At 45.3% G+C, this 22,719-nt stretch overlaps 1 protein-coding gene across 1 annotated transcript in view; it reads left to right on the top strand.

Moving 5' to 3' along the window:
* The first annotated feature begins 6,120 nt into the window (after positions 1-6,120).
* FLACC1 (flagellum associated containing coiled-coil domains 1) overlaps positions 6,121-22,719 on the top strand; it is a 53,863-nt gene continuing 37,264 nt past the window's right edge. The window contains exons 1-5 of the mRNA XM_066577785.1: positions 6,121-6,178; positions 7,274-7,335; positions 9,633-9,766; positions 17,537-17,596; positions 18,620-18,713. Of these exons, the coding sequence (XP_066433882.1) occupies positions 6,121-6,178; positions 7,274-7,335; positions 9,633-9,766; positions 17,537-17,596; positions 18,620-18,713 (408 nt within the window). The remainder of the gene's footprint in view (positions 6,179-7,273; positions 7,336-9,632; positions 9,767-17,536; positions 17,597-18,619; positions 18,714-22,719) is intronic.

Below are 22,719 nucleotides of genomic sequence, written 5' to 3' on the forward strand. Positions count from 1 at the left end.
TGGCCGTGGGGGGCCCTGGCCTAGTGGTCGTGGTCTGGAAAGAAGGAACACCAATGTGTTGAGCAACATTGGGATGCAATTATGTACCTCGTGTCACTTGGGAGTCCTATAAATTGGAGGTCCCGTTTCTGCCTTCATTGTTGGAGTGTAGTAGTGTGACATGCTGGTGCTACAGTAGTTTGTGGCTGAGCTTCCAACACCAGGCATGATAGAGATACCCACAAGGGAGCCCAGAGTCTGGTTGTGCAAGCATAGAAGCAGTGACATGAGGGTGTTTCATACTACAGAAATCTAGATTAGCAGAGACATGTGACAGTTGTGCAGCTATTCCCAGGGAAGATACCACTGTTGCGCTGACATATCCGTTTTTCTGGTGACGAGGCTCTAAATACCCCGCCTCCAGCAAAGCGAACACTATAATTGGATCAAGCGCCAGCCAATCACAGCCAGTGCTCGATCATTCACAGCTATTCAGTGACTGATATCACTGAATGGCTGTGATTGGCTCATCAAGCTCCAATTGTGATTAGCTGACGCTCAATCCAATCATAGCACTTGCTTTGCTGGAGGCGGGGTATTTAAAGCCCTGTCACCAGAAAGAAAGTGATATGTCAGCACGGAGGACACTGCATCACCACCAGAGACCATTGTGGGGTAGCAGGATGCTGTGGACCAAGTATAAGCCCCCCCCCCCCCCCCTAAACCTGAATATAAGACACTGTGCCTCTTTTGGGGCAAAAATTAATATAAGACAGGCCCATTTACACGGAGCGATGATCGCTCAAATGACAGTTTGAGTGACAGCTTTGAGCGATCATTTTGCATAAACTATTAAGTAGTTACTTAATGGCTGTTCAGCGTGTAAATAAAGCCTTTAGCTGAATGCAGTTAATAGCCGGAGATCTCTTATCTGCTCTTAGTTCCCTTGTTCTCCAACGGGAAACAATGCTATCAGCACTCCCCGCGGAGAACTCCTGATAAGACCACACAACGATTTTTAGGTTGGCCTGAATTTATCGATCAGCTAGCAGTGCACGATAGCCACGTGTTTAGACGCAACTATTATCACTCAAACTATCGCTTTTTAGCGATTTTTGAGCAATCATCACTCTGTGTAAATGGGCCTTAACAATAGGGTGATACTTTCTGTTCTGTAGAGAAAGCTTTGCAGCAGTGATCTCACTAACATCACAGGTAGAATTATAATGGAAGGTAAACGCGTATATATAGATAACACGGAATCCCAAGAATATGAGATTAGCTGTGACTGTCTACTCCCCTCCCTGCAAACTGACCCCTGCACAGGTCACAGAGCATGCCTAGAACAGACTTCCATACAAGTCAATGGGTCATCTTTTGTCCATTGAATGGTCCATGAGGCTGCCGTAAAGCATATCTTCTGAATCTGTTAAATCTAGCTCAGGAAAGTTGTCCGCCCCCATAATCATGTGCAGACAACAGAAAAAAATTCTAAAATCAGAAAATAAAAGCAGATTAAAAAAATAGAAAATGTTTCTATTTTATGGCATCACCTACACACCACTGTCTGGAGTGGGACACCTTCTTTAAAGAAAAGGTCTATTTTAGCATTAGGATTACTGGTTTCAAACTACTACTTAAATTCTGGTGTAATTACAGGCAATGCAATCCCTGTAGCATGCATTAATACTGTTTGTTTTATACATGCTGTCATTATGATCACAATATTACACCTAAGGCTACATTTGTATCTTAAAGGGGTGTTCCCATCTCAGTTTTTCATGCCAAAGATGATAAAATCTGGAAGCTCTGCCCTAACCAGTGAAGGAGACGGCATAGCACATTGCGCAAGGCTGTTTCTGTAACGTGGAAAGTTACGGAAACTGTATAGCTCTCATTAACTTCAATGGGAGCTATGGAAACACTGCAGTAAGCGCTCGGCTCTCTCTGTAAACCCTGGCGTGGTGGAAATACCCCATTAAGGTTTGTAGAATCTCCGTGTATACGGTCAAGGTTACCTCATGTGTAAATCTTGAAATATGTTGTTGCTATGCAATGAAAAACAGCATTTTCTGTAAAAAAGACGATTCTCATCTTTACTGGAATATAATAGTAACAATCACATCTGTTTGTAAGTCATAGGTGTACTTTTACTATATATCTTATTTCCTATGTAGGTATAACTGAAAGCCTCCCATCATGGCCACCGATGCAGGATTTTCTTTCAATTATGAAAACTCAGGTGCTAGAAATGTAACGTCTCCAAAGGAAGCGAGCAGAGACAGACCACAGTGAGAACTTCATATAGGGGTTTAACATTTGAACGTGGATTGTGAAATCTTGGTATTCCTAGGCTCCATTGAAGAGCTACAGAGGTGCTACCAATGAGATGCCTTCTAATAACTTTTATTTGCTGCTCAACACACCTTTGGGAATTGCCGTCCATGGGAGAGTTCTCTAGTCAATGGATGTCTTTCCATACTCTTAAGGCCCATTTAGACACAACGATTATCGCCATAACGATAACCGTCTTTTGAGCGATAATCGTGTGCATTTACACGGCAAGATGATCACTCAAAATTCGCTCAAACGGCAGTTTGGGGTACAGTTTTGAGCATTCACTTTGCATAAGATCCTAAGTAGTTAATTAGCTACTTAAGAGCTTATAAGTATGTAAATGAAGGCTCCCACTGTATATAGAAGACAGCTGAAGCTCTGTCTTCTGTATACAGCTGCTGTGTTCTCCAAGTGCTCAGCTGGTATCCTGCTAAACACTCCGAGCAGGGTATGCAGAGGATGGCTGAAGCGCTGTCTTCAGCATACTTCTGCTATGTTCTGACTATCATACGATCAGCGGTATCCCGCTGACAGCTCCGCATGATGTTGATAAAGCTCATCGTTGATTTTTAGCTTGCTAAAAGTTAGTGATGAGCAAATAGTGCACGAAAGTGTGCGATGGCCACACGTTTAGACACAACGATTATCGCTCAAAAGACGGCTTTTGAGCGAATCGTTGTGTCTAAATGAGCCATTACCTTAAACATTGCATATTATTCTGTTTCATTGCTGGAGTATACAAGCTGTGACCCTGATGTTGTAATTGTTTGCATCACATTAGGTCCCTTATTTCCCACTATCTCTTGTGTATTTGTACTTTGTTGCCTGTTCTATTTCTCCCCAATTACATATGTACTGTGTATAAGAAGACTGACATCACAAAATAATGTTGCTATTGACAGACACATGACATTTTCTCGTCTTACACGCTGAGGCTTTACCTAACATTAGCAATCGTCTTCTTATATTAAAACTGAGTGTATCCTTATAGCAGTAATTTCTCGATAGCCACATGTTATTCTTTGTCCCATATTAGATGGTAAATCCTTTATTATTACACAATAGTCTGACCTAATTTGCCGATTCTTTATCCTGAATTAAATTTTGGATTAGGGCTGCTGCTATTTTTCGTGATTAAAGTTTAGGATAATTTAGGTACATCAATGACAATCATAGGGTCATCTAAAGGCTTTGGGGAGGTTCACTATACCAGAAAGTATACATATATCATTTCATCAAATACCTCCTTATGTAAATACAGGACTCCACACCTCTGCAAACATGGCTGTTGTCAGCTAACGGTCTCTAGACATGGCCGTTGTCAGCTAACGGTCTCTAGACATGGCCGTTGTCAGCTAACGGTCTCTAGACATGGCCGTTGTCAGCTAACGGTCTCTAGACATGGCCGTTGTCAGCTAACGGTCTCTAGACATGGCCGTTGTCAGCTAACGGTCTCTAGACATGGCCGTTGTCAGCTAACGGTCTCTAGACATGGCCGGTGTCCAGCTAACGGTCTCCGGGCATGGCCGGTGTCCCGCTAACGGTCTCTGGGCATGGCCGGTGTCCCGCTAACGGTCTCTGGGCATGGCCGGTGTCCCGCTAACGGTCTCCGGGCATGGCCGGTGTCCCGCCAACGGTCTCCGGGCATGGCCGGTGTCCCGCCAACGGTCTCCGGGCATGTCCGGAGTCCCGCCAACGGTCTCCGGGCATGGCCGGCGTCCCGCCAACGGTCTCCGGGCATGGCCGGCGTCCCGCCAACGGTCTCCGGGCATGGCCGGCGTCCCGCCAACGGTCTCCGGGCATGGCCGGCGTCCCGCCAACGGTCTCCGGGCATGGCCGGCGTCCCGCCAACGGTCTCCGGGCATGGCCGGCGTCCCGCCAACGGTCTCCGGGCATGGCCGGCGTCCCGCCACACGGTCTCCGGGCATGGCCGGCGTCCCGCCACACGGTCTCCGGGCATGGCCGGCGTCCCGCCACACGGTCTCCGGGCATGGCCGGCGTCCCGCCACACGGTCTCCGGGCATGGCCGGCGTCCCGCCACACGGTCTCCGGGCATGGCCGGCGTCCCGCCACACGGTCTCCGGGCATGGCCGGCGTCCCGCCACACGGTCTCCGGGCATGGCCGGCGTCCCGCCACACGGTCTCCGGGCATGGCCGGCGTCCCGCCACACGGTCTCCGGGCATGGCCGGCGTCCCGCCACACGGTCTCCGGGCATGGCCGGCGTCCCGCCACACGGTCTCCGGGCATGGCCGGCGTCCCGCCACACGGTCTCCGGGCATGGCCGGCGTCCCGCCACACGGTCTCCGGGCATGGCCGGCGTCCCGCCACACGGTCTCCGGGCATGGCCGGCGTCCCGCCACACGGTCTCCGGGCATGGCCGGCGTCCCGCCACACGGTCTCCGGGCATGGCCGGCGTCCCGCCACACGGTCTCCGGGCATGGCCGGCGTCCCGCCACACGGTCTCCGGGCATGGCCGGCGTCCCGCCACACGGTCTCCGGGCATGGCCGGCGTCCCGCCACACGGTCTCCGGGCATGGCCGGCGTCCCGCCACACGGTCTCCGGGCATGGCCGGCGTCCCGCCACACGGTCTCCGGGCATGGCCGGCGTCCCGCCACACGGTCTCCGGGCATGGCCGGCGTCCCGCCACACGGTCTCCGGGCATGGCCGGCGTCCCGCCACACGGTCTCCGGGCATGGCCGGCGTCCCGCCACACGGTCTCCGGGCATGGCCGGCGTCCCGCCACACGGTCTCCGGGCATGGCCGGCGTCCCGCCACACGGTCTCCGGGCATGGCCGGCGTCCCGCCACACGGTCTCCGGGCATGGCCGGCGTCCCGCCACACGGTCTCCGGGCATGGCCGGCGTCCCGCCACACGGTCTCCGGGCATGGCCGGCGTCCCGCCACACGGTCTCCGGGCATGGCCGGCGTCCCGCCACACGGTCTCCGGGCATGGCCGGCGTCCCGCCACACGGTCTCCGGGCATGGCCGGCGTCCCGCCACACGGTCTCCGGGCATGGCCGGCGTCCCGCCACACGGTCTCCGGGCATGGCCGGCGTCCCGCCACACGGTCTCCGGGCATGGCCGGCGTCCCGCCACACGGTCTCCGGGCATGGCCGGCGTCCCGCCACACGGTCTCCGGGCATGGCCGGCGTCCCGCCACACGGTCTCCGGGCATGGCCGGCGCCCCGCTAACGGCCTCTAGCATGTCTATAATTTGCTATGATTTCACCAAAAATGGAACGAAAATGCCAAATGGAAGTAGAAAAGATGTTATTCACCTTTTTGTTAGGGCACATATACACTATAACTATATTATTAAAAAACATCTTGACAGAAATATTCAATTCCTGGAGAAATCCATATCATGTCTTTAAAAATGCTGCTGGGATGAATCTACAATGTTCTTTCTCTAAAGGACCTCTCCTCCCACATTTACTATATTAAGAGACCTTGGAAGAGATCTGATGTCTGTTAAATCGTCTTCTCATGCCAAGTATGTCCATTAGTTTGCTTCTTAATTTCACTGATTGAGTCTTTTTTGTTGTTGGTTGTTTCGTCTTTGTTCAGTCCTTTTATAGATATGTAGATGTTTGTTTTTTGTTAAATTAGACAATGTTTGCATCTGTGCTTGGGCACTTCATCAGGGGCTTCCTTCACTTTGGTCCGCAAGAATGGCGTAGCGTTAGTCTTGCTATCATACTGATGGAAAAGGCTGGAGGCATACTATGTTTCGGTTTGCATCCAGCTTTCCATCCCTTGGTTACATCTGAACCCTCGAAAATGGCTTTCAGACAGAATCCTGGATGGAACCACAGTGTTTTGTGAAACAGAGACCAAAGTTGCAAATTTTGAAGATTGAAGGTAAGGGGCCTTTTACACGCAACGATACATTCAGATTCTTGCTGGATCACGGAATCTGAACAAAATTGTTCAATGTAAATGTTGGCAGCAACTAAACGACTAACAATGAAAAATGTGTTCAGTTTCCATAGGCATGAAAATCAAGCAATGATTGGCCCATGTAAACGGGCAATTGGTCATCTATGAACAACTGCCTGTTTACTGTGAGTGGAGGTGGGCAGCCGGAAGTGGTGTCCTTCCCGCTCCGCCTCCATTCACTAAGCAAACCTTGCTCCTGTGTGGAAGCACAAGAGTGATATCGCTGGGACGACTGTTGGGTGCTGAAGCGCCAAACAATCATCCCGTGTAAAAGGTCCCTATCGTAAAACTAGCAATCATAAAACTAGCAATCACCAACTTGTGAGAACAAGAGTCTTATTTTTGGTATAATGGAATGATGCAGGCACCTATTTTTGAGTATTGTGAGGACTTTATTACAAAACATATAATTAACAATGCATATTGGACTCCTATATAGTCCTGTGCAATATATATAGGTTGTACTTATTGGGAAAGCTGGTAGGTTGCACAGGGGAGGGCTGGGGTGGGATTCGGGGGTGTGGTGTTGGGATTTTCCATTTCTGTTTCTTTACAAAATAAAACTTGTCTGATTTCAAAAAAGATGCAAACTTTGGCCTCTAGTTGACTAGATTTCTGTTCGTCACTGTTTATATTGGAGAACAGAATGGCGCAGTATGGTATTCTGTCATCCAAAGTACATGGAAACCTGATTAGATAGAAATGAAAGCTTTGTCTGACTTAAATCTATGCTTCAGATGGGATTCCAGGATGGAAAGTCTGGGTGCTTACTGAAGTGAAGTGTGAACCAAGCAAACTCAATGTATCCTATCTGCCCACATTATAACGCATTGTAATTTTGGTTAATCCAGCTCAGTGTCATGGCGTCCATCATAAACAGAAGCCATGATGCCAATTTGGACAGACTATAACAATTTCACTATTTTTTAACTTTTAATTCAGTTACTTCTTTGTCTGCATTTATCTTCTAGATGTTTTTCATTTTGTAAAGTTTACACTCATTGTCTCTTTCCACAGAAAGTGGACGGGTCCAAGACATTCAGGCTCAAGACCTAAGAGTCGGGGACTCACTGAAGTTAGTCTGATTCTCTTACTCAGCAATACAGGATGAACCTCTTTCTCTACGGGTGGATTCAGACGACCGTATATCGGCTCGGTTTTCACACCGAGCCGATATACGGTGTCCATGTCTGCAGGGGGGGAGGATGGAAGAGCCAGGAGCAGGAACTGAGCTCCTGCCCCTTCCCCGCCCCTCGCCACCATTTGCAATGGGAGGACAGTCTCGCCCCCTTCTATTGCAAATAGTGGCAGGGGGCGGGAGCTCAGTTCCTGCTCCTGGCTCTTCCATCCTCCCCCCCTCCCCCCGCAGATGAGGACGACGTATATCGGCTCGGCGTGAAAACCAAGTTGATATACGGTCGTCTGAATCCACCCAACAGCTCACAAATTCTTAGAGGCTGACAATAATCTAGTTTTAACCCGTTAAGGACCAGGGTGTGTTGGTCTTAAAGGACCAGACAGTTATTAGGGATTTCACCCATGTGAAGTTTTTAATACTCTCTTTTTTTTGTACCTCAGCTACCAAAAGTTTTTGCTGTGTCTTTTTTTCAAATGACATAAAGGGATATTTTTTATATTTTTTTCACTGACTTTTTTTCCATTTTTTAAATTTTGTTAGAGGTAAAGTTAAGAAAATTTTTTAATTTATAGTTTATTTTTTAAATTAGTATATTCATGCAAAAATAAAGTAGAAGAATAGTTTTTGTTTCAGACATTTGGATATATAATTTGTATAGTCTTGGATTACAGTGCGCATATGGTGACGGTTTGGTTAGTTTCGGTGGCGGGTCATTTTTCCTTTTTTATATATATTTTTATTTTATTCTGTAATTTTGTTAACTTATTTTGTAACTATTGTTTTTAACATCTATGTCCCCCATGACATCATATAAGACCTCTGGGGAGTCATTCATATTGCCTTTTTTTTTTTTAATATCACTCTTTTCCACTGCAGCTGAGGCATCCATAGGAGGCCTAGTTACAGGGGAAAACATTCTCCTATACTGACACGCCATAATGGTGTGAATCTGGGTCTGGAAGGACCCTGCAGCTCTGACTTAGCAGGGGAATCCCAATACTTCCACTTTCGCACTTCACTATAATAGTGCTCATTGAGCACTATGTATCCTTTAAAAGAGAAGGCACAAGCAGTTATAAACTGCTTCTGCCTTCTCCTCTGTGTCCTTGGCTTTGACTAACAGCTGGGGACCCAACCTGCTGCTGCTCCATTGCAGGAGGAGGAGGAGATTTAATCCCACACCATATCTTTACTATTGGCCGAGATTAAAGCCCAGGACCAAGCACCAAAATTTACTGCACTTTGTCCTTAATGGGTTAATACATAAAGTGCTTTTCCAGGACTTCAATATTGTTGATCTATTATCAGGTCATTAATAGCCTGGGCTTTCCCTTCTCAGGTGGTCAAGCAATGTGCCCTATTACTCCATCCAGTGTCTTTGCAGCTGATGAAATTGCTGTGCTCGGCTGTCTCCATTAGCCCCGTAGATTTTGAAAGCAACATAATGGTTCATGCCTGACTGCCACGTAGTAGTATATATTAACCCATAAATATATTGTCCAAGTTGCAGAATTTTCAAAGCACTCTTGATTTCTGAATATCGGTGTGTTATTATGGAGTGTGAATGGGCTGAACTGCAATATCAGACATAGCCATGAGTTGACTCTCGGAAGAGCGACAACATTCCTTGGATATGGAAGTATTAGGAAATGTTTCCACTTATAGTTTATCCTAAGATTAATGAGATTCAAAATCCTTTTAGATCAAAATGGTATGAGAGGGGCATTATAAGGCTCTTGTTATTAAAAATGGGTCTGCCAGAAGTGATATCAGCATGGTATGTTACCCCTGACTACATACCTACAGACACATGATATATGATTATAGTGAAATGGAGTCAGTTAGTGTTCTGCAGACAGTTTATTAATGGGAATAATGGGAGCTCATTGAGGTTTCTCGATGTTTATCATGTACAAATAGTGCAGAATTTCACATAATAACTACATGTATGTGTACCCAGAGCCGAGCCAACTGAGAATGTAGAAATGTAATTATGTTCCTGTGGTAACCCATTGTAAAGCCAATTATGCAACCTGCCATTACAATAATATAAGCTGTTGGGTAATGTAGTTACGACATTATACAAATCTCATATGAGTCACTTATTATTTGCCAAATTATCACTGTTCAGTTCCAAAAAGTCTTGTGTTACTACTTGATTACACTTTACTAACCGCTTTGATATTTATTTCTTATACATAATTTCACTAGAACTTACACGGGTCTCTCCGTTTTCAGACTGACAAGTACCAGGTCGTATCACCTGGTTATAGTATTAAGCGCTGCAAGGACTTTATCGAAGTGAGGCTCGAAGAGCAGGTTTGTAGAAGTGTCAAGACACCAGAGGACGCAGAGCGGCCTTCAGAGCCTAGGTAATCTGAATAAGTGGAAAACAAAGAGTTAACTTGACCATTCAAGCCAGTATCTATAAGACGGGCCTCCAACTCACCTGTTAGGTTCTTTCATATTTGCGTATTATGGATCCATCTTAATTCCATTTTTTATTGAAAAAGATGTTTACAATATATTTAAATGTTGCAGTTACGTTTCTGATTTTTATGTAATTTTTTTTTTTATCCTTTTGCCCATGGTATTTAGCTCGTAGAAGACAAGAGGTTGAATTTAACCCCTTAACGACCAGCCCATAGTGTTTTTACGTCCTCCCGAAGTGGGCTCTATTCTCTGAGGACGTAAAAACATGCTTCCTGCAGAGAATAGTGCCCCTCGGGCTGTGGACGTGACAGCTCCATGCTGTCGGTGTCCGCAGGTAGCTGACAGCATGGAGCTGTCATCCCGGGCTGTTCGGAGCCCCCCCCCGGCATTGCGATCGGCGCTATGCAATGGATAGCGCCGATCGCAAAAAAAGTAAATAAAAGTACTTAAAAGTTAAAGATTCAGCTGCTCTGATGGATCGGATCCATCGGAGCAGCTGAAATTACTCACCGAGGTCTGGCACGCTGCTCCCCGCTCTCCTGCCGCTCCGGGGCCCGAAGCCGGTCTTCTGCGCATGCGCGCCAGGCGGCATTACGTCAGCCGCATGCGCAGAAAGCCCGGCGGCGCGGGAGATTTAAAATCTCCTGGCTCCCGGCTCCTGTAGGGAGCCGGGAGGCAGGAGATGTCAGCGGGGACTGCGGTGAGCGGTCCCCGGTACCGCGATCGCCGTTATCCAATGGTTAGCGGCGATCGCGAAAAAGTTAAAAAAAAGTTTTAAAAAAGTCAGTTTCACCTCCCCTCATGGATCGGATCCATGAGGGGAGGTGAAAATACTCACCCCCAGTCCTCAGCGGTGTCCCGATGTCCCGGGACCCGAATCCCCGTCTGCGCATGCGCGCCCGATGATTGACATCGGGCGCGTGAACAGACGGGCTCGAGCCCCGGGAAATTTAAAATCCCTCTGCTTCTGGCTGCCATGTGTAGCTAGGAGCAGAGAGATTATACCGGGGACATGATCACTGTCATCCAATGGATGACAGTGATCATGTAAAGTGAGAAAAAAGTGTAAAAAAGTCAAAAAAAAAAAAAGTAAAAAAAAGTTTTTAAAAGTTTAAAAAGCGTACGTTTCATCTCCCCTCATGGATCATATCCGTGAGGGAGGATGAAAGTACGTACCTAAGGCCCCCAGATTTATCCGCGGACCTTACCACAGCTTCTGCACACGCGCCCGTCGCCAAAATGGCGGGCGCATGCGCAAAAGCTGTGGATTGCCAGGATAATTTAAATTCTCCCTGCTCCTGGCTACAAAACGTAGCCAAGAGCATGGAGATTTAATGGGGGTCCGCGGTGAGCGGTTCCTGGTCACGTGTTCGCCATTATCCAATAATGGCGATCACGTAAAAGTAAAAAAAAAAATTTGAAGTTTCATCTCCCCTCACTGATGCGATCGGTGAGAGGAGATGAATCTTTTTACCGGAGGCCTGCGTATTTGAATCCCGACGCGATCTTCCTCCGTGGACCTTCCAGGATTCTGCACATGCGATTGCCGGCAAAAAGCCGGACACATGCGCAGGGGTCGGGGAGCCCAGGAAATTTAAAATCTCCTTGCTCCCAGCGACCAACGGTCGCCGAGAGCCTGGAGCAGTGACGGGTGGCCTCGTTGAGCGGTCCCCGGTCACGTGATAAAAAGGTAGCGATCTACCTTAGGCCGGTCTCACATGACCGGATAGGAATGACGGATTCCGCATGCATCTGATCCGTGGCAATACGCAGATCAATCGCATTGGATTACACAATTCCGCTCACATTAGCGGGTTGGAATTGCGTAATCCACTCGCAGAAAAGAGAACGCAGCAGGTTCTATTTTACTGCGGATATCGGCAACATAGAGCCCATTGTGCTCCATGGTCGCGGATATACCCACAGTCCATACGCAACTACATTGTGTACGGGCTGCGGGTACCCGCGTCATCGCTAAGCGATGGTGCGGGAAATACAAACAAAGGTGTACTGTGCATGACTGCCTGTGTGAGTACGCAGTTATGCGCAGTACATTACGCAGCCGTACGCAGGGTCACAGCCGGGCTCACAGATGGGATCCGCTGCGGGCCTCCGCAAGCGGATTCCGCCTGCACCCGCGTGAGCCCGGCGTTATTCAGACCGCTACCTGTGATACGTATTTTACAAGAAGCCCCGGGAACGCTCGCTTTCCTGCAGTTCCAGGAGCACCTTGTTGAGCGCCTTCTGTGTGAGACTGCCGCACCTCATCAAGCTTACGGAGACTCACGGAACGCCACTTTTTACACCCCATACCCGCCACTGAGGTCATGAAATACCCCCAAAAAGCATGAGAGGAGGGGGGGGGGGATACCCGGTTTTATTGCCCCATGGGCCCATTCCAACCAGCCTCCGTAATTACCCCTGTCTTCGGAAATACTACACAGTTCACATTTTTACTTTTATCTAAGATTTGCGAACGCCAAAAAGAGCGCGGAGGGGGAGGGGGGGAATTTTTAGGGAGTCAATCTTTATTCTGTACAAATAAGCAATGGGGCCTGGAATTTATTCAGTTGTGCCCTAAAATCCAACAGGTGTTCCGTCCTTTATAGGCCTTGCCATGCGTCCTGTAAGTAGATTAGGGCCACAATGGGTATGTTTCTGAACTCGGGACAAACGGGGGTATCCATTTTGGGGTGAATGTCTTCATTCCTATGTGCACTGTACAAAAAAACTGTTTTTAAATTGAAAAAATTGCCAAAAAAATTGAAAATCGTAACTTTTTCCTTCTGCTTTGCTTAGATTCATTCAAATACTGTGGGGTCAAAATACGCAGTACACCCCTAGATGAATTCGTTAAGGGGTCTAGTTTTCAAAATGGGGTCATTTGAGGGGGTTCTATATGGTTTTGGGCGCTCAAGAACTCTACAAATGGGCAATGGGGCCTAAAAGGACTTCAAGCAAAATCTATGTTCTGAAAGCCACCGATTACTCCTTTTATTTTGGGCCCCGTTGTGCATGCGGACATAAGATTAGGGCCACAATGGGTATATTTCTGAAAACAGCACAAACAGGGGTATCCATTTTGGGGTGTAAGTCTTCCTTCATATGTGTGCTGTACAAAAAAAGCTGTTTTTAAAATGACAGAATTGCCAAAAAAACAAAAATCCAAATTTTTTCCTTTTGCTTTGCTTGAATTTATTCAAAAACTGTGGGGTCAAAATGCGCAGTACACCCCTAGATAAATTCGTTAAGGAGTCTAGTTTTCAAAATGGGGTCATTTGTGGGGGTTCTCTATGGTTTTGGGCGCTCAAGAACTCTACAAGTGGGCAATGGGGCCTAAAAGGACTTCAAGCAAAATTTGTGTTCCGAAAGCCACCGGTCGCTCCTTTCATTTTGGGCTCCGTTGTGTATCCAGACATAAGATTAGGGCCACAATGGGTATGTCTCTGAACACGGGACAAACAGGGGTATCCATTTTTGGGTGCAAGTCTTCCTTCATATGTGTGCTGTACAAAAAAAGCTGTTTTTAAAATGACAGAATTGCCGAAAAAACGAAAATCACAATTTTTTCCTTTTGCTTGGTTTGAATTCATTCAAAAACTGTGGGGTCAAAATATGCAGTACACCCCTAGATAAATTCCTTAAGGGGTCTAGTTTTCAAAATGGGGTCATTTGTGGGGGTTTTCTATGGTTTTGGGCGCTCAAGAACTCTACATGTGTGCTATGGGGCCTAAAAGGACTTCAAGCAAAATTTCTGTTTTGAAAGACACTGACTACTCCTTTCATTTTGGGCCCCGTTGTGGACTCAGATATAACAATAGGGCCACAATGGGTATATTTCTGAACATGGCAGAAATAGGGGTATCCATTTTGGGGTGTAAATCCTGATTTTCATGTAAACTATAGGAAAAAAATATGTCTTTAAAATGACAGATTTGCAAAAATATGAAATTTTACTTTTTCTCCTCTAAATTGAATTAATTCCTGAAAAAAAACTGTGGGGTCAAAATACTCATGACACCCCTCAGTGAATACATTAAGGGGTGTAGTTTTTAAAATGAGGTCATTTGGGGGGGTATCTATTATTCTGACACTCATGAGCCTTTCCAATCTCGGCTTGGTATAGGAAAACAAAGTGTTCCTCAAAATGCTAAAAAGTAATGTTAAATTTGTACGTCTCCTAAATAGTTAAAAAAAAACGAAAGTTTTTCCAATGTGCGCCCAAAATAAAGTAAACGGGTGGAAATATAAATCTTAGCAAAAATTTCTATATTATGTTTGCACATATTTAAGATATTGCAGTTGGAAATGTGAAAAAATGACGATTTTTTCAAAATTTTCCCAATTTTGGCGCTTTTAATAAATAAACACAATTTCTATCGGTCTATTTTTTCCGCCTAAATGAAGCACAACATGTGGCGAAAAAACAATGTCAGAATCGCTTGGATATGCAAAACCTTTCTGGTGTTTTTCCATGTTAAAGTGACACATGTCAGATTTGCAAAATTTGGCCTGGTCATTAAGGCGCAAACAGGCTTGGTCACTAAGGGGTTAAAACATACACTACCGTTCAAAAGTTTGGGGTCACCCAAACAATTTTGTGTTTTCCATGAAAAGTCACACTTATTCACCACCATGCATTGTGAAATGAATAGAAAATAGAGTCAAGACATTGACAAGGTTAGAAATAATGATTTGTATTTGAAATAACATTGTTTTTACATCAAACTTTGCTTTCGTCAAAGAATCCTCCTTTTGCAGCAATTACAGCATTGCACACCTTTGACATTCTAGCTGTTAATTTGTTGAGGTAAGCTTGAGAAATTGCACCCCACGCTTCTAGAAGCATCTCCCACAAGTTGGATTGGTTGGATGGGCACTTCTGGCGTACCATACGGTCAAGCTGCTCCCACAACAGCTCAATGGGGTTCAGATCTGGTGACTGCGCTGGCCACTCCATTACCGATAGAATACCAGCTGCCTGCTTCTGTTGTAAATAGTTCTTGCACAATTTGGAGGTGTGTTTAGGGTCATTGTCCTGTTGTAGGATGAAATTGGTTCCAATCAAGCGCTGTCCACTGGGTATGGCATGGCGTTGCAAAATGGAGTGATAGCCTTCCTTATTCAGAATCCCTTTTACCCTGTACAAATCTCCCACCTTACCAGCACCAAAGCAACCCCAGACCATCACATTACCTCCACCATGCTTAACAGATGGCGTCAGGCATTCTTCCAGCATCTTTTCATTTGTTCTGCGTCTCACAAACGTTCTTCTTTGTGATCCAAACACCTCAAACTTGGATTCATCCGTCCACAACACTTTTTTCCAGTCTTCCTCTGTCCAATGTCTGTGTTCTTTTGCCCATCTTAATCTTTTTCTTTTATTGGCCAGTCTCAGATATGGCTTTTTCTTTGCCACTCTGCCCTGAAGCCCAAAATCCCGCAGCCGCCTCTTCACTGTAGATGCTGACACTGGTGTTTTGCGGGTACTATTTAATGAAGATGCCAGTTGGGTACCTGTGAGGCGTCTGTTTCTCAAACTAGAGACTCTAATGTGCTTATCTTCTTGCTTAGTTGTGCAACGCGGCCTCCCACTTCTTTTTCTACTCTGGTTAGAGCCTGTTTGTGCTGTCCTCTGAAGGGAGTAGTACACACCGTTGTAGGAAATCTTCAATTTCTTAGCAATTTCTCGCATGGAATAGCCTTCATTTCTAAGAACAAGAATAGACTGTCGAGTTTCAGATGAAAGTTCTCTTTTTCTGGCCATTTTGAGCGTTTAATTGACCGCATAAATGTGATGCTCCAGAAACTCAATCTGCTCACAGGAAGGTCAGTTTGGTAGCTTCTGTAACGAGCTAGACTGTTTTCAGATGTGTGAACATGATTGCACAAGGGTTTTCTAATCATCAATTAGCCTTCTGAGCCAATGAGCAAACACATTGTACCATTAGAACACTGGAGTGATAGTTGCTGGAAATGGGCCTCTATACACCTTTGTAGATATTGCACAAAAAACCAGACATTTGCAGCTAGAATAGTCATTTACCCCATTAGCAATGTATAGAGTGCATTTGTTTAAAGTTAGGACTAGTTTAAAGTTATCTTCATTGAAAAGTACAGTGCTTTTCCTTCAAAAATAAGGACATTTCAATGTGACCCCAAACTTTTGAACGGTAGTGTATGTTCCATCTTTGACTAGTTCATGTGTGTAAATTTGTTTTTCACCCGTTTTTCCAATATTACAAAATAGTAAAGGTACATTAAATCCTTATACAAACAAAAGTATGGAACAAATATGGATGAAAAACGAACAACTCAGAACACGAAAAACAAATACAATATGGAAGAAAATTTGGAACAAATTGCTAAAAAAAACCCTTCTTCATTATTGCTCATCCATAATTGTTCCATATTGTTTTACACAGGTATGAATGAGCCCTAAGGGTGCCTGTCCACGGGCGTGATTTCGCCAGCGAATCACGCCGACTGAAGCTTTCCATAGCATTGCTATGAAAAGCGCTGGCCCGAGTCCACGAGCAGAGAATTGCCCCGATTCTCCGCGGTCAGCCTATCTGATTAGGCTGACCGGCGGACATTCGTGTGCAGCTCCCGCTCCCAGGCGGTGGCTCCCAGGGCGGAGATCTGCTGCAGGACTTCACAACGCCCGTGGACAGGGCGCCTTATTCTTATATGCAATTATACGTAGTCGTATAATGTCTATAGGGTCTGCATACTTCATAGTAACCTATACTGTCAATTATTTTCATTACCATGGTATGCTATTGCACCACCTGCTTACTCATGTCTTCGCTTCTCAATACCATTATTAATCTATAGCTAAACAATTGAAATCAAGTTGTTGAACTAAAAATTCTTTTGTCACTTACAGAGTACTTGTCAGCTCCTATGGGCCCCATAAACTAAAGTTATGTGCTCATAGACGCGAGGGACACTTAGTCCGGGGTGTGTGTCATTTTTTTATACTCACCTGCTCTAGCCGTCTATCCAGAAAGCTGCTGCTTCGTGCACACGGGGGATTCCTAGAGTATGCACAATGCCCTTTCATAGTCTGCTGCATGCATCAAGTGGCGACTTTGCAGGTGGACAGGGGGAATGGGGAAGCAGGTGAGTTTAAAAATCACACCCCCAAATTCAGCACTGTCTCTCATACCAGCCTTAACTTTAGTGTATGGGGCTCATAAGAGCTGACAGGTTTCCTCTAAACAAAGATTTCCCCATTACTCCACCCTCTAGTCTTCCCAGGCCAATTTCATCTTGCCAAATAAAGCTATGTGCACATTTACATCGAAGGTCCCATTCAGTGCCTCTGGTGCAAAATGCCAGAAAAAATAGCACAGCATGTTGCACTATTTTGTTTAGTAAAATACCAAAAGGAATGACAAAAAAAAACAGTTGACCCCATTATAGTTGATGTGGTCCATTGGGCACTATTTGTGTCCGTCAAGTGCTGGATATGGAACTTCAGGGTTTTTTGGGTTTTTTTTGAGCTCCTATAATGGAGCCAAACAACAGATGTTGAAACGCTGGTGTAAAGGAAGGTTAAATATATATACAGTATGTGTGTATATTACTCAGATATTCACTTTTTGGCAGCTTCTTCTATAGGCAATCTGTAAATATAAAGTCCATTATTGAATATGTGTAAGTATTCTTCTCTATGGTCCAAATACTAATTGTGACTTCCACAGATATAGCAAACAAGCGAGTGTGCAGAAGCCGAATAGGAAAGAGGAATCGCTCAAGGAAAGGTAGGAAAGTTTATATAAAAAGTAAAGCCATGCAGTTGTGCCCAATACGTAAAGGTGTCTTCTCACACTTTTCGGTATTTAGTACAGAGCAGAAAAGTGTGTAAAAGAAAGAAAAACACATGACTCAATTTATTTTTAGGAAAAGAAGATAAAGCTTTAATACCATAGGACTGGAAAACCTTTTTGATAGAGAGCAGCTCCAATTTGCTCATAGTTATGTTGTTAAGTAGATGCTATTGCACGCACTTAACCGTTGCTCAATTTCCTGTTTGGAGTGTCATTCAAGAGCAAGCACTTGATGCTAATTATGGCACCTATGGGCAGATTGGCTGTGAATAGAGATGAGCGAGCACCCAAATGCTCGGGTCCGCGTTATTCTCCTCCCCCCTCCCCCTCCCCCTCCCCCTCCCTCTCCCCCTCCCTCTCCCCCTCCCTCTCCCCCTCCCCCTCCCTCTCCCCCTCCCCCTCCCCCTCCCTCTCCCCCTCCCCCTCCCCCTCCCTCTCCCCCTCCCCTCCCCCTCCCTCTCCCTCCCCCTCCCCCTCCCCCTCCCCCTCCCTCTCCCCCTCCCCCTCCCTCTCCCCCTCCCCCTCCCCTTCCCTCTCCCTCTCTCCCCCCTCTCTCCCCCCTCTCTCCCCCTGCCCAACAAAAAATTTGCCAATGGCGGGGAGGGGCCAAAACAGGCACGTCACAGAGCAGGGAGGAGCCAAAAACCGGGGCGGGGCTGAACATGATTTGATGCTCATTCGAGTAACGAGCAACATCGAGTATGCTAATACTCGAACGAGCATCAAGCTTGGCAGAGTAGGTTCGCTCAACTCTAGCTGTGAAGCAAGAAGTCATGCCACTCTGCCCAATGATGTAGTAATGCCAATAGTGCAGCAAAGGGTTGTATGGTAAGAGGCTTCCTTATCAATGCCCTTGGTTTTGGAAGGAGATATAGTGTAGGTTTTAATAAATAAATACCAGATTATATCAACATGACATAAAAGTTGGATATTCCTAGCTTTCACTTTTCCTTTCAGAGAAAATATTATAGAAGACTTACATGAACAAACTGCTAAACTAACTGCACTGTTGGAGCAAGAGATAGCAGCACATGAGAGAACTCGGAAAAAAGTGAGTAAACTTTTCACCATGTGCCGATGTCAACTACATGGAGTATATATGTAACCTATACTCTAAATTATAAAAGTATTAGAAGTCACAAAGGAGTTCAGAGACTTAATGCGGAAAGTAGGAAAAGCATTTTTATACAGGACGTGAAATGGTGGGTTAGTTCTAGTGTTCATACACTCAATTTTCAAATTGAGGTTCTTGTGCGCTGAGATGTATATTACTGTACCAACTGCAGTGTGCTATTTACAACGCCATCCATCAATGCCTCTATACAGTTTAATCAAAAAAGTGCTAGCCGCAGTGTTCCTCCAGCTGGGCCAACTGCAATGCTCCCCAAACTAAGCAGATATTGTATGCTTCCTCCATGTTCTGGCTGTGTGTGTTTCCTTGAACAACAGTCACCATCTGCTCATATGTATCTTCCTCTTTCTGTGGCAGGAGGATAAAAATCCCAGCGGAAGCGATCTTTAACATTACTACTATTAGGAGAGATGAGCAATTTCACTCATCTCACTATAATTGGTGTGCCAAAGCAGCGTATGTGGATCCGTTGTGCCAAAAAAAAACAAAAAACGATTTGGGTGAGGGCTAGATCTGGGGGTTGTACCTAGAGTCCCGTGGTTTTCACCCTTTAACTCCACGAGTTGGGATATGGTCTTTGCTGCAGAGAGCTCCAGACTATTACTACAGAGTGGTCTTGGATGTTAGGCAGCTGATGGAAACTGGTCAGGGTGACCATTATGTGGTACCTGAGGGAGGAGTCAGAGACGTGGTCGTAGAACAGAGCTTAGGTTATAAGAGCCAAGGGTCTGGACAGGCAGTAACCAGAGAAGTGTAGCCAAAAAATAAGCTGAGGTCAGGAATGAAGAATACAGGAACAGACGTGAATCAAAAACCAGGACGACTCTTAAAACACTATGACGCTTTTGAACACTAGAGATATAGATTATATATGTCTGTGTGTGTGTATGATGTTGTACAGTTTATCAAAAGAGCTCTGTCCCAGCAACCAATCACAGAGCAGCTTTCATTTTACCTCTGCAGTATAAGAAATGAAAGTTGTTCTGTGATTGGTTGCTATGGGGAATCACTCACTGGGACCGCCATTTTCCGTCATAAGACGGTAGACACACAAAGTAACTTCCACAATGATGTTTTCTTTACAACCAGCTTTATTGTGCATCACATAGCACAGCAAACAGCACTTCTCTCAATACAGTGCAGTACAGAAACAAATCCCAGGCCTGTCTGGCCTTTAACTAATACAGTCTGGCTTCAATAACTATCTAAGGCTGTAGGTATACCACCTGCACCCTCAAAACCCCACATAGGCTTCTTACCACCTTCCCTGATGTCTGGCTCCCTGAGGTTGGTGTTGCCTCCTCCTCCCCGGCTGGAGCCCCTCCTGAGAGACCCGCCTGCTCACTCCCTCATAATTGGGCCAAATAGCTGGTTCCAATGCAGAGAAAACCTTTCCCTGCTACACAGACTGCCTAAAATCTCTGCACTCGTGTCCTGTAGAGGCCACTTCAGTAGCTGCACCGCCTTCATAAGAGTGCGTTCAGGGCTTCTTTCAAGGCCACACTGTAGTATTTTATATGCATGTTATGCAGCACCTTACAATTCTTCTCCTTGTTTGTGACTTGGCCTTGAAGTTTATAGACCTGTAAAGATAATCTAGCTTTAGTTTATACATCCTTAGTAACCCAAGCTTATGCTTTTGTCACTTTTGACAGTTCTTACATAAAATCTAATACACCTATAAAATACACACTGTAAAATGCTTGTGGATAGCGATACTGCATACAGTATGTGTATGAAGAGCCATATTCTTGTAAAGAGGTTAAAAGGACTTTTTCTTTTATATTTTTTACAGTGGCGCACATAGAAGAATAGGGGGTCCCATAGCGAAGATTAAAATGCCCTTTCTATGATATTCCCTTTGCCAGCAATATAGTTCCTTAACAGAAGGTAGTCCTGTATGGGTTGTTCCACCCAGTCACAATTGGAATGAGACTATACAGAGCCGGGTCTTCTCTCTTTAAGAGCCCTATAGTAGCTGCATGGTCAGCGCTTACTGTATTTCAATAGAGAAAAGATAAAAAATCTTTGCACTCTTTAGAAAAGAATATCTCTAGCAAGCCTTCCTCAAATGCAAATATATTACCCTTTATTTATAGTGCAACGCGTCTTTTATCAAGCATACGGTATGTACACCCTTGCGTTAAGCCTGAAGGTTGACTTTTTTTAGATGCTAATAACATCAATGAGAGCTTAAAAGGGTTCAGCTCAGCTCCATTCCAAATGGGCTGCAATACCGGACATAACCTATGCATGGCTCCTTCACCCACTGGGCACATGGTGCATCTGCATCAGACCCCTAGCAGAGGCATCACTTTCAACTATATCCATGTCTTCAAGACACAGATCTAGTTCCAAACTATTGTGGAACTCCAAATATAACAAAACAACAAATACTCGCCACAAGTACCTGGCCTCTCTAGTCCTACTGCCTTCACCCATTTCCCGTTCTAGCGGTCGCATGCCTGTCTAAGTGCGAGAATACCCCTTTAAGCTCTCTGAGATATTTCACATTAACATTTCTTAAACAGGGTCTGAAATTCAGAAGGGTATCACACTGCAAAAATCCGGCGTCTGGACCTGTTTGGTTTCAGTATAGTCAGTTTGCTTTGAACGATATGTCAGAAAATGCCAAAATCTAAAGAAAATGAATACTACGTTTCTATGAGATGTTTAACTACACTTCCAAACCACTGATGTTTCAGTTCTGTAACATCCCTAATTTAGTTTGTAGCTATTTGTGTGTCATTGTGCAGACACAATCAAAAGATTAGGCCTCGTTCACACGAGCGACATAGCATTGCTGCGAGAAACTCGTTGCGATATTACATTGCTGGTCCGTGCGATATAGCTGCAGTTTCTCAGGGTGATACCGTGACTTTATAGCACCACATGCGGGGATTTTCAGGGGAGGCTTGAAACATAAGCCCTACCCCGAAAATAAGCCATAGCTGAAGAAAAAAAAAAATACACATACATCACTTACAAGCGCTCTCTGACACTGCAGCAGCTTCTCCCCGGGTCCCGGCACTGTTTCTCTGTTAAGAAAATTGTAGATCAATGTATCAGTTAATTATTCTATATTGCATTGTAGACTAGAAAGATATAGCCTGCTGCTAGTATAAGTAGTGAAAGGGTTAAACAAAACCCTTCTATAGGCCTGCATGTCTTCTGAGGAAGAAAGATTAGAAGATAAGACAGTCTACTAAATCACCCATGTATGTTTATAGAATAACATATACAGGGAAAAGACTAGACTGTAGGGCGCCTTCCCATGCCTTCCTTTCTCCTGAATTTATGACGGTCTTATTGTCTGTAATAGATATACTAAGGGAGGTGTAACTTATGTTTTAGCCTATTATGTATCCTTATTAATCTTGGAGGTATATACTTCTGCTGTGATGTCATTTATGATATATATTAGCTTGACCACCTTAGAATAAATTAGAAATCATCTGATACCGCACAGGCTGGTGTGATGTGTATTTCTCCTGGGCCCAGACTTCTGCACGGGATCTGGGATCGTCTTCTCTTTGATAAACACATAAATTCTCCTTACATTTTTGGTCCTTCGAACCAGAAAGACTCACTGCAGAGGGAGAGGACAGCCTGGCTGTGAAAAGGTGGGTCTGAAGTACTCTCCGATCATTAACCCCTTAGTGACCAAGCCTGTTTGCGCCTTAATGACCAGGCCAAATTTTGCAAATCTGACATGTGTCACTTTAACATGGAAAAACACCAGAAAGGTTTTGCATATCCAAGCGATTCTGACATTGTTTTTTCGCCACATGTTGTGCTTCATTTAGGCGGAAAAAATAGACCGATAGAAATTGTGTTTATTTATTAAAAGCGCCAAAATTGGGAACATTTTGAAAAAATCTTCATTTTTTCACATTTCCAACTGCAATATCTTAAATATGTGCAA

This window comes from Eleutherodactylus coqui, chromosome 8 (genome assembly GCF_035609145.1).
Source record: "Eleutherodactylus coqui strain aEleCoq1 chromosome 8, aEleCoq1.hap1, whole genome shotgun sequence".
In the NCBI taxonomy this organism is placed as follows: Eukaryota; Metazoa; Chordata; class Amphibia; order Anura; family Eleutherodactylidae; genus Eleutherodactylus; species Eleutherodactylus coqui.